This window comes from Thunnus maccoyii, chromosome 22, assembly GCF_910596095.1.
Source record: "Thunnus maccoyii chromosome 22, fThuMac1.1, whole genome shotgun sequence".
Taxonomy (NCBI): Eukaryota; Metazoa; Chordata; class Actinopteri; order Scombriformes; family Scombridae; genus Thunnus; species Thunnus maccoyii.
In genome coordinates, this window is record NC_056554.1 from 22,629,204 (window position 1) to 22,642,225 (window position 13,022).

Genomic DNA, 13,022 nt, shown 5'->3' on the forward strand with positions numbered 1-13,022 from the left:
ACACACACACAGAGAGAGAGAGAGCAACACACGCCTGTAGAAAGAACACAGAGTTCTACTGTTTGGGGTTTTATTGTCAGATGTTTGTGCTGTTGTACTGAACTGAGGTGTTTCTGTTATTTTGTCCACACCCTGTGTGTGTACAGAGAGCGAGAGGAGTGTGTTTGTGCTTTTAGTGAGATTAAATCAGCCTGATAGTCCTCTGCTTTTTATTTGATGCCCACAGCAATTACATTAATAGCTCTCACACACACGCACGCACACACACACACACACTGAGGTGTTTCTGTACTTGTGAGATCCTTCACTCAGAAACCTGAATCTCAGTCTGACCTTCACCTCTAAACTAAGTCTGACGCCTCAAACAGAAGCGACGACCAGACACAATGTCCTCAAGTTATTATAACGTCTCCACCTTCAAAAAAATGTCCCTCAAAAATTCATTTTCTCAGAAATGCCCTTATTTTCAAAGCAGCAAAAAATGTCAACACTTTACAAAATGTCCTTATGTCCTTTATAAATGTTAGCGATGTCCTCACGCTCACGTTAAAGAAATGTTCTCTTAAAGGTCGTCAGTCTACAAAAATGTCCTTTTATCCCAAAACTGTCCTCATGCAACAAACATCATTTCATACAAAAATTCTGATTTTCAAAAAAAAGTTTTCAATCTGTACAAATGTCTTTTACCTTTTTAAAAATGTCCTAATTTAAAAAAAAAAGTCTTCATTTACAAAAATCTCTTCACTTTGTATAAACGGCCTCGTTTTCCAGAAATATCTTGACCTTCAAAAAACGTCCTGATGTCACAAAGTTGTCGTCACTTTCAAGGTTGTCAGAAACATGTAAGAAACACACACACACAGAAACACACACACACACACACACACACTCACTAACACACACACACACACACACTCACTAACACACACACACACTCACTAACACACACACACACTCACTAACACACACACACACACACACACACGCACACACACACACACACACACACACACACACACACAGCGTCCTCGGAGCTGCGTTTGTGTTTATTTGGCTGTTTTTTTTTTTAAGGTGTTTTAACCTTCAGGTGACAGAAGAAAGTCAAACTGCAAAATGTCTGAAAAGACTCTTTAACACACAGCAGCTACCTGTGTGTGTGTGTGTGTGTGTGTGTGTGTGTGTGTGTACTCGATGACTACAGCTCGCCCTGAGGGGATTCACTATTGTGCTGTCAACAAGCTGCAAAGCCTCATGGGTAATAGTTGAGATGCTTTTCAGCTGTTAACTGCACACACACATTTTGTGTTCCTTCCTCTCCTCTTCTTTCCCTCCTTTGCTTTCCTTTCACATCCTCCCCTTTCTCTCATTTCCTTCCTTTCCTTTCCTCTCGTTTCCTTTCCTACTCTGTTGTCCAGGAACAGAAACTCTTCTCGGGGTTTTTCAGCCGTCTGCTCGTTCGCTGCGTATCAAACTCTTCACATTTTGTTTCCTTCGGGTCATAAACGTATAAAACTCATAAAATCGCTCCGTTTGCTTTCATGTGGTTTCAGGAAGCAGGAAGAAAACAATCCAGATGTGCTAAATGTTCACATGCGACCAAAACAAACTGTTGGCAAAACAAATCGAGCTCAAACTCAGATAAATAACTTTAACAGCTTTTTAACAGTTTCTCTCTCATCTGTTTTATTTGTCATCTTTTAACACTTTTATTTTGTTTTAAATCTTTAATCGTTTTATTTATTGCGTTTGTCTCTTATTGTTTTACTGTTGACATTTATTAGCTTGTCTTTCATCTGTAAAACATTTAAATTGTCCAACAGAAGCTAAAACCACTGAAGAAACATCCAAACTGACAATAACAATCTCAAAATGTGTAATTCTGATATAATTAAAGGAACAGTTTTGTAAATACATGTATGTCTGAATATGAAGCTACAGTCAGGAGGCAGTTAGCTTAGCTTAGCATAAAGACTGTAAACGGGGGGAAACTGCTAGCCTGCCTCTGTCCAAAGGTAACAAACTCCACCTGTCAGCACCTTTAAAACCTTCTAAACATCTGGTTTTACCTCGTTAATAAACACAAATAAAACAAATTAAATCGTTTAGTCGACACATCGATGATCTGTCAGCGTTGTGATTCAGAGAAACACAAACATCTTAATAATCTTTCTTCTTTCTCTCCCTGAAGCTTCCTGCTCCTGATGAGGACACAGCCCGCTGCCCTCCGGCACCGTTACCGTGGCAACCTCCACATCAGTTTCTGGGCCAAACGGGCTGGAAACACACAGGATGTGCGACTGCAGTGAGTCTTTTTTTTTTTCTTCTTTTAATAAATTCTCTTTTAACTTGTATTCCTCGGGGGAACTTCGGTCTGATTTACATTCACACAGATGCAGCGAGCGGTTCTCTGCGGAGCCGCAGGGGTTCGCTGCCTTGCTCGAAGGCTCCTCGGTGGTGTTTGTGAATCTGACCGATGAGTTATTATCGTTAGTTACAAAGATTTCTTGCTGGACTCGAACCTCAAACTCCTTCCTGTGACGTTTCCTTTGTAAACTAGAACTAATGATGTGAAAATCAATATTTTCTTGAGAGAAAGAAAGGTTCAAAATATATAAGGTTAAATATTCATTATTAGTTTGTTCATGTCGACTTTATTCTTTATAAACTAAATGATTTTATAGGCAAATATCACTTTTTTGCATGTTTTTTGCTCATTCAGCAGACCTGCTGGGTTAAAATAAATGTTCTTCCTCCTTACAATTTTAATTCTGTGCATCTTCCAGATTAAATTAACTTTTAAATGTTTACTTCTAACTTTTAAACTTCTAAATGAGACGTCAAATTAATGATAAAAGCCATCAAATTATGAGTTTCCTTGCCGTAAATGTGTCACGTTTGTCTTTTCTGTGCAGCTCAACTGAATTTGTTAAATGTTCATAAAAGTTCATCTTTAAACAACACTCAGGAGCCCAAATGAACAGTGAAACCTGTTTTTCTTTCTGTAATTATTCCTCCTGTTCATACTGACCATTAGAAGATCCCTTCATAATGCACTTACAATGGAAGTGATGGGGAACAAAATCCACAGTCCTCCTTCTGTGCAAAAATGTATTTAAAAGTTTATCTGAAGCTAATATGAAGCTTCAGCGTCCAAATGAGTCAAATCAAGTAGATATCTTTCAACGTTACAGTCTTTTTAGTGCCAAAGTTCCTCTTTTTGTTACTATACTTCCACCTGCAGCTCAACAAGGAAACACAAAGAGGGAATTTGATGCTAAAAAGACTGTAAATGCTTTAAAAACCAGAACAAACAGGAAACATTAGCTTCTCTTCACTTGTAAACAGAAGGACAAAGATGTAAAATGAGCAGAAAACGTCCATCATGTTAAATTATTATTCATAAAAGAGCATCAAGACATTAAAATCTGTGTGAGTTAGTGGGAATCAACCAGTAAAACCACTCAGCGCTTTATAAAACTCATCTTTATTGATCCTTTTTCATCCCTCCATCCTCGTTCCACCCGGACAATATTTTTGTTTCTTCTTTATAAAAAGCTGAATATTTACATCCTCTGTGTATTTACACTATTTTACATGATTACATCATCAGGACAGCGTCGCCTCTCCGGAGCCTCACACCTGCAAAAAGGTCAACTTCCAGCCTGAAATACCACTTGTTGCTAGGGGAAATATCACCCGAATCTCTGCTTATTGGCTGGAGGTGTTGCCTGGCAACCACAGCTTATTAGACTAATATCTATCTGGTAAGGGGAGATGTTTTAAATTATTTATCTTTTTCTTTTTTTTTTTTAATATTTCATAAGCTCAGGAAACATGTGAGGTGACTGTTTAAAGGATTATTTTAAATTCAGCTGTTGTTATATGGAAGCAAAGAAAAGACAAAACAGAAGCTGCAACAATTAATCTGTTAATTACTATAAACTGATGGTTGCAACGTCTCCACTGTGAGGATTTGCTGCTTTTCTCCCTTTTTATATCATTTAAAACTGAATCTCTTTGGTTTTTGGACGATACAGTGGAAAACAAACAACAAACAAACAAAAAGAAAAACAACACAACAAGTGATTTAGTGTTCAGTAAACAGGTTTGGTGATTGTTTTCCTGTCCGTGGCGGAGCTGAGCGCCGTGTTTCAGGTCGCTCAGTTTAGTTTTTCTCGTGTATAAAGTGTAAATTAGTTATTTTTAAAAGTCACAGCTGCTTTTCTCAGTTTCTTTCTTTTAAATAGTGAATTCTGACAGAAGACTAAACTATCAGGAGCTTATTTTAGATGCTAACAAGCAAACATTGTTTAAACCAGAGGTTCCCAACTGGGATGATTTTCATTATCAAGTTACTTTTTCAATCAGTCAGTTTAACATATCGTCTATAAAATGCCTCAAAGTGACATTTTAAAGTAGTTTCTTTTGTCCAAAATCCAAAGATATTGAATTTCCAACAATATAAAAAAGAGAAAACTGCAAATCTCAACATCTGAGAATCTAGAAACAGGAAATATTTGATTTATTTATTTTAATAAATGTCAGTTAATTTTCTGAGCGTAATAAATTGAATGAATTCGACTGTTTCGGCATTTTTCCAAACCCTTAAAAAGAAGTAATATTTCTATGGTAAATGGCCAAAAAGTTATGAATTGGGTCTGAAGAGGTTAAATTAATCACAAGAGAAACAACTTTGTGTAATTAAATGTTTTTTTTCATGTTCCAGGTTGAGAACAGCTGCTAAATCGTCTGCTGACAGATAATCTAAATATTATTGATTGTTTGATCCATTTAAGGTTAAACGTGACTCTTAGTAGTGTCCTTGTGAGTTTTGTATGAGTCCAAGAAAGACGGAGTGACCTAAAATTTGACCTACAGCAAAGAAAACGGCGGCCAACTGAGCACTCAGCACCGTTTTCTACATTTAATTTCACTTCTGGCGGGATAATAAGTAGCACGAGGACCTACATTACGTTAAAATTGCGCCATAAATCACTGAAACACACGAGTCTGAGTGATTTTAATGTGCAGTAAACCTGTTAAGGTTTATAGAGGTGACAAGCAGCTTGGAGTAATTACATTAATCCTCCTCCTGCCTTCAAAAAACAAAATAACGTTTAAAAAGACGACTGTAAAGCTTGAACACTAGTGAGGGTTTTAAATGTTTTGGATCGTGCAGATGTAAGGCTCTGGTTGTGGCTGATTTTATACAAGTTGAGGGAAACTACTTTTAATTCCCAGAATCCACCGGTGACGTTCAGGGTTTCACCGGCTGAAATGGCGTCCAGCAGTTTGTTCAAGTTTCCCACAAAAAAACCGACATATGTTACAGTACTGCAGGGCCGAAACACAAAAACGTACATTTAAAGGCAACGGAGACGATTATAGCGGGAAAAAAAACCAACAAACATCCACTCTGATAAAACGGCTGCTGGTATGAAAACAATACTGACTGAATATGAGGTTCTTTTAGCGACGTTTTTCATCTCTGTTGCCTCTAAAAGTGTCTCTGGTGGCCTTCATGATTTGGTACATTTGGATTGGTTGGTTTAAAACAGCGTTGTTGACCTTCCTCATTGGTTAGCAGCAATAAAAGTCAATGCCCTCCTCGTCTCCCATTGGTTACATTCAACCATCATCTTGACTGTTTATAAATCCGTCGTTTTCTATAAAAAATCCGTCTTCTTCTTCTTCTTCTTCGAGCCGTTCCGTATATCCATCCATGTCTGTTAAACATTCACTTGTTGTCATAGAAACCATTTACATCCATGTTTCAGTCTGTCGTTTGGCGCCACAGCTCCGGGCTGATGGTCGTTTTAGTCCGTCCCGACTGCGGCAAACAGTTTTTTTTTTAATTTGGCAGAATCAGTGCAGCCGTGTTTCGTTGCACGTTTATCTTCCATCATTTTGGCTGTTTTTTGTGAATCGTTTCTTCATGAATTGTGTTTCCAGGGTTTTTGGAGGCTTTTTGTTGAATTAAAACAGCCAATCAGGATGTAACATTCATACCTGTCTTGACTGTTGTTGGACAAACTGGATCCAGTCGTGACTTTGGTCAAAGAAGTCAGTGTTTGTTTCCTTTTCTTTAGAAAATAAAATCCTTTTTCCTCGTCGTCGTCATCGCCGTTCCTTTAGCTCTGTTTGATGACATCACTCCCTCCTCCTTCTCAGTCCGTCTCTTTCTTCCTGTCGTCCAGGTCGAAGTCCAGCACCAGCAGTTTGGTTTCCTCCGTGCCGTTCCTGCTGCCGGCGGCGCACACAAGCCGAGTGTCTGACGCCCTGATCCGCCAAACCACACCGCCTGTCGAGAAAAGACGACGCGTGATTGAAGTAAAAGTACCAACACAGCAATGTAAAAATACTCCATTACAAGTAAAAGTACATAAGTATTATGAGCTTGATGTAGTTAAAGTATTGCAGTAAAAGTACATAAGTATTATGAGCTTGATGTAGTTAAAGTATTGCAGTAAAAGTACACAAGTATTCTGAGCTTGATGTAGTTAAAGTATTGCAGTAAAAGTACATAAGTATTCTGAGCTTGATGTAGTTAAAGTATTGCAGTAAAAGTACATAAGTATTCTGAGCTTGATGTAGTTAAAGTATTGCAGTAAAAGTACATAAGTATTATGAGCTTGATGTAGTTAAAGTATTGCAGTAAAAGTAGTGGTTTGGTCCCTCTGACTGATATATTATTATATATGACATCATTAGATTATTAATAGTGAAGCATCAGTGTTAGAGCAGCATGTTACTGTTGTAGCTGCTGGAGGTGGAGCTAGTTTACACTACTTTATATACAGTTAGCTAGTTTAGTCCAGTGGTTCCCAACCTAGGGGTCGGGCCCCTCCAAAGGGTCAGCAGATAAATCTGAGGGGTCGTGAGATGATTAATGGGAGAGGAAAGAAGAAAAAACAAAGTTCTGATACACAAATCTGTTTTCAGTTTTTGGACTTTTTCTCTAATCTTTGATTTTTGCTGAAATATTGGATCATTTGAACATTTATTGAAATGAAAGCATGTGAGAAGTTTAGAGGGAAAAATCACTATTTGGTGGAGCTGTTAACAACTCATAGACATGTGAAATGTGACCCCGACTACACACTGCTTTTTGTAAGACGTCAAAAGCCAAAAAGGTTGGAAACCACTGGTTTCATCTTTAACAATGTGTTGTATTTTAAAAGCTTGTTATATTATCCATTGTGTCAAATCTTCATCTGAAAAGTAACTAAAGCTGACAAATAAATGTAGTGGAGTAGAAAGTAGCATCACATGGAAATACTCAAGTAAAGTACAAGTACCTCAAAATTATACTTAAGTATAGTACTTAGTTACTTTCCACCCCTGGTTTACACTAACACTTATACAGCTGTGATGTACTGATGATGTCGTTACCTGATCCTCGGCTCTGCAGCGCCACCACGTCCCGCAGCCAGGCTCCGGTCCGCAGGTCCCACAGTTTGACCGTCCCGTCGTCAGAGCTGGACAGAACCAGACCTCTGCAGAACTGCAGACACGTCACCGCCGACTGGTGCTTGTTGGGACCTGAAGGAGACACATCATCACACTGTGACCTCTGACCTCTGACCTCTGATCTCCTCACCACGGCAACCACTGGTCTCACAAACTCATCACCACTGGAGCAGCTTCTTCTACAGCAGCAACGTTCAGCTCTGTGTTTATTTTATTTTTCATGATTTATTCTAATCTTTCTCACCAAATATCTCAACTATAAATGCTAAAAACATTAAATTTGGTAAACATGGTCGTTATAAAATGGCACCAACAGCGCCACCGTGTTGCCAGTTATTGACGATTTTGTGACCATCGAGTCTCTGCTAATAAGTCGACTCATGACGTGACGATAACGTTCTGTAAATGTCCAGTCAAACACCCAAAATATATTCAATTTACAATGATATAAAACAAAAAAGCAGAAAATTCTCACACTTGAGAAGCTCTAACCAGAGAATATTTGGCAGTTTTGCCAGAAAAACTGCTTTAATAATTAATTGTTTATAAATATAATTGTCAATTAAGCTTTAATTTCAAGGTTTGTGCTGGTGGTGCATGACGACCACTAGAGGGCAGAAAGACAACAAAACGTTCTCTCAGATTAGAGATATTATTGTGCTTATCAAGTTATTATGCACCAGTAAGCATCCAGTAGAGTTATCAACCCTCTGGAGTCAAACTGGTTTTCTCTTTGTGAAGTTTAATTTAATAATTTAAAAGCCGCAGTTTTGACTGATGTCCAACAGTAAACATTGTGTCACTTCCTGTTAGTATAAAATGCTTTTAAATATGTTAATTTCTTATATACTAACTGCAAAAACAGCCTGCTATAAATATTAATATATAGAGCTGCAACGATTAATTCAACTTCTTTTAAGCAAAAATGAAAAAAACACATTAGATGGTTTCATCTGTTTGTCATTTATGACAGTAAACTGATCGTCTTTGGGTTTTAAACACTTGAGGATGTCACTTTTTAACAGATATTCTTCACTAATTTCTGACATTTTATAGAGAACAACACACTTGTTTCTCTTCTCTTGTTTTCCCCTCATCCCTCTGCTTCCTGTCTTTCTCCTGGCGGACTGCAGACTTTTGGTGTCGGTGTGTTTTAGTGCTGAGTCAGCGACGAGATGGATCACACACACACACACACACACACACAGTAACTCTCAACCCTCAAGCTGCTCTCATTGTTTTCTCTTGACACGTAACCTCGGAGGAATGTTATTGTTTCTCCGTCTCACCTTGCAGCGTGTGCAGACACTGTCCCGTCCTCACGTCCCACACTCGGACCGTGGAGTCGGCGTTCCCGGACACCAGGACGTTGTCGCGCAGCTCCATGCCGCTGGTCAGCGACTGGTGGCCGGTCAGCGTGTGGACACACCCACCTGGAGACGACACACACACACACACACACATGTACTATGATGTGATGTTGTGATTCTTTGTTAGAAAAAAAAAAGGAAAATCTTGATAAAAAGATGTTGATGTTATGAAAAGAAGGAGTCGTCTGATCTTAGAGGACGAGACAATCAGGAGATCAGATGTTGTTTTTGACTGTTTATAGCAGTTAGTCAGCTTTCAAAGTGTTTTCATAGTTCAGTTTAAGCTCCAGGAGTTTCTGAAGACTGAAGAAATGAATAAATGACGAGTGAAAATGAATCGTCTGTCAAACAGCCAATAATTACCGCCGTCAGAGACGATGAGGAGCTCGAACTGACGCACACGTTCAGTCTGAGAAACGCTAACTGTCAGAGAAAATCACCCCGATGCTTCTAAACAGGCTGACGGGAGAGACTGTGATTGATGGACGAATGTCAAGTTTAAAGATGAATTCACAGAGAACAATTTGTCTTTCTGAGTTTTATTACAATAAACAGAGTTCACATTTGCATATGTGGATCTGTATAAAGTTCAGTGTTGCTGCGCGCGTCAGTCTAATAGGTTTCTTCTGATTAATTTAACATTTTTGTCATATTTATCTCTGGGGAGTTTTTTTTCAGTCTTCTGGGAATTAAAGAGCTGAGAGCTGAATTCTTATCTGCGTTTCCTCCCTGAAAGCTTTCCTCTCTCTGCCTCCGTCTAATGAGAAGTTACAGTTACGGCGACCGAGTCCCGCAGCTCACCTTTGATCACACCTGGTGGGAACGTTTTCACACGAGAAGCAGAAAATCTTATGATGTGCTTTTGGGTATTAAAGGCAGAATAACATTAAGTTTCCATTTCAACAAGCTACACAATGTTGGATTTAATCATTCCTCCTGTTCATACTGACCATTAGAAGATCCCTTCATAATGACCTTACAAGCTAATATGAAGCTTCAGCGTCCAAATGAGTCAAATCAAGTAGATATCTTTCAACGTTACAGTCTTTTTAGTGTCAAAGTTCCTCTTTTTGTTACTATACTTCCACCTGCAGCTCAACAGGGAAACACTGATGCTAAAAAGACTTTAAATTAGACAATAATCTAACCTTTAATATGGTTTTATGAAAGCACTACTGTTGAAGTTACATGAATAAACATTTACAAACAGTGAACATTTTATTTAATAGCAATGTCTCCTCTATTCAAGCAACGGCTTATTTTATCTTTAATATCACAATTCAATCATATCCGTAACGTTAACTCCTCTTATGGAGCGCAGAGCAAAGTTTTGGTGAGCAGGCGTTTGGAGAACAGAGATGCAGCGTTTCAGATCCACAGAAAAGAGACGACAAACTGGTTTGTAATTAAGGATTTAGCCAATGAACCAGTATGAACATGAGGAACCATTACAGCGAGAAAAACCTGTTTCGATGTTCATTTGGTTTCCTGACTGATGATTTAAGACACACCTATGAAATTATAAACCCGTCCTTTAATGGTTTTATTTCTCTTTTATGAGAGAAAAGGCTTCAGGCATGAGAACTCTTCTTCTCCTGGGATTAATTGTATCTCAGGGAAAGTTTCCCAGAAATACCAGTTTGAAGTGTGTTGTATCTTCAAAAAGAGGGGGGCTTATATTCTGGCCAATACGGTATTTATTCTACTCATGTCTGGGCTGAACAGAGAGATCAGTACCTGTTTCTGCGTCCCAGACTCTGATTGAAGTGTCCAGCGAGCCGCTCACCACAAACACGCCATCAAACTGCAGAAGAAGAAGAAGAAGTCGTTTAATTTACTGAAATATCAACGACACGCAGCTGTGTGACAGTCGGTTAGTGTGTTTTGTGTGTGTGTGTGTACCTGCAGCGAGTACACTCGGTTGGTGTGTCCCTGCAAGGTGTGCAGACACGCCTCCGTCTCGGGGTCCCACACCTTCACCATGTAGTCGTAGCCGCCCGACACCACGCGCCGGCCGTCGTACTGAACGCAGCGCACCGCCGCCACGTGGCCCATCAGCACGTGCTCGCAGCGGCCCGTCGACACGTCCCACACACGCAGCGTGGTGTCCCGGGAGCCCGACACCACCCTGAAGAAGACGAAGAAGAAGAAGAGGGGTGTTACATCACTGCAGCGTCATCCAATCAAATCAGTTCGATTCTGTGTTTCATTAGCATGAAAGTTGAATACAAGGTTGTGTGTGTGTGTGTGTGTGTGTGTGTGTGTGTGTGTGTGTTGCTGTGGTGACCCAGTTTCATCATTTCTGTACTTCAGGTGTGTATTTTTAGTGTGTATTTGCATTAATGTCTATTTGCAATGTAAATGTGTGTGTGTTGGTGTTTGTGTACTGTGCAGATAAGTGTGTATTTATTATTGTGTATTTGTGTTTATGTGTTGTCTGTATTTATTGTGTTAGTGTTAATTTATGTATATTTATTAATGTATGCGTGTGTAATTAGTGTGTGTGTGTATTTTTATGTGTTTGTGCTACAGGTGTGTTTATGTGTGTGTGTGTGTGTGTGTGTATTCATGGATGTTCATATATAATTAATGCACTACATTAATATTATGCTTGTTACCGTGGAGATGAGCAGTAAGCAGTGTGTGTGCCATTAAAGTATATGAATCTTTGTGTGTGTGTGTGTGTGTGTGTGTGTGTGTGTGTGTGTGTGTGTGTGTGTGTCCTGGTCGTCATGGAAATCAATGCAGCAAAATGTTAGGTGTTCCTAAAGTGAGAGAGAGAGGGAGAGTTTTACCGGTTGCCGTGGAGATGCATGCAGCGCACGGTGGACGTGTGTCCGTACAGCGTGTGGACACACTCTCCGCTCTCGGCGTCCCACACCCGAAGCGTCCGGTCGGTGGAGCCGCTGATCACCGTGGCGACCGCCATCTGACTGCACCACACCCCGCCGGTGTGACCCGTCAACGTCCGCAGACACTGAGAGACAGAAAAGACAAACGTTAATGAACAATTACTCGATTAATTAAATGATCTAAAGACTCGGTGTAACGTTTACAGGTCAGAGGTCACCGTCGCCACAGCTGACAACCACAGGATGGCGGTTATTGTTAAAACCAGCAGTAGAAGAAGTGACAACACTGTAAAAACACCTCGTTAAGAGTATAAATCATGTATTCAAAGTATTACTGCAGGAAAACAAGTATACTGTAGTAAGTAGTATCAAGTAAACTGTATTAATTATTATTGATTAGATATTATATAACTGTTGTATTATCAGTAATACATTAATAGTGATTTAACATCCTAAAAACATTGTTGAACCAACAACGGACAGTTTAAAAAAACACAATTATTCTACTGATAATAATTATAAACTGAAGCCTTTAGTTTAATTTAATTTACAGTTTCAGTTGAACAAACTGTCGTCTCTGTAAAAAGTTTGTTTCTCTCTCTGAATCTCATTATAGATTATCTTTGTAAACTGCCCACCAGTAACTAGTCATTTTAATTTTATTTTAATTACTTTGTGTATATGGTCGTCTGCTATTGTGTGTAATCTCATATTTTAGTTTTTCTCTCTTTCCTTTTAATATTTTTTCTCCTTTTCTAACTGAGTGAGTTCTGCATTAAAGTCTGGTTTTTTTCTCTCCATCATTTTTCTGTGTGAATCAGTTTGTATCTTTTGCATTTGTCTCGGCCGACTGAAGTCTGAGGATTTATAAATGAACGGCTGCTAACAAACCTACGTCTCTTATACTTTGTCAAGGACAGACGTCAGCAGAAATGATGCTCCGTCTCCTCCATAGTGAACTGTGTGTCACTGCTACAATATGAAGGGCCGCCGTAAATACTTTAGATTGCATGATCTGCAATGCAGATTTTTTTAAAACTCTAATTGTTTCCACTCAGTTTTAACAACGAAAGCTGGCTGATTGTCCTCAATGAGTGAAGCATTTAAAGACTTGTGAGTTTATTTTTGCATATGTGGAAAGAAATATTTTTTAATCTGGCACCTACATCACTCACCACGACTATCAAAGGTAAAAATATCACAGTATCATGATAATCATCCTGCTATTAGTGTTGAAATATAGTTTTATTTTGGGTTTTACTCATCGAACAGTCGTCTGTATGTTGCAGTTTTGTTGGACTTTTTTATAAGAAATAACATCAGAACCAGT

At 39.0% G+C, this 13,022-nt stretch overlaps 1 protein-coding gene across 3 annotated transcripts in view; it reads right to left on the bottom strand.

Annotated features, from left to right (window-relative positions):
* Nucleotides 1-3,471: 3,471 nt before the first annotated feature.
* Nucleotides 3,472-13,022, bottom strand: part of LOC121889601 (F-box/WD repeat-containing protein 7-like) — a 39,808-nt gene continuing 30,257 nt past the window's right edge. For all 3 annotated transcript variants that reach the window (XM_042401682.1, XM_042401684.1, XM_042401683.1), the window contains 6 exons: nt 11,636-11,817; nt 10,743-10,968; nt 10,578-10,644; nt 8,760-8,903; nt 7,393-7,542; nt 3,472-6,301 (listed from right to left, as the gene is read on the bottom strand). In XM_042401682.1, coding sequence (XP_042257616.1) covers nt 6,168-6,301; nt 7,393-7,542; nt 8,760-8,903; nt 10,578-10,644; nt 10,743-10,968; nt 11,636-11,817 — 903 coding nt within the window. In that variant the 3' untranslated portion in view covers nt 3,472-6,167. The remainder of the gene's footprint in view (nt 6,302-7,392; nt 7,543-8,759; nt 8,904-10,577; nt 10,645-10,742; nt 10,969-11,635; nt 11,818-13,022) is intronic.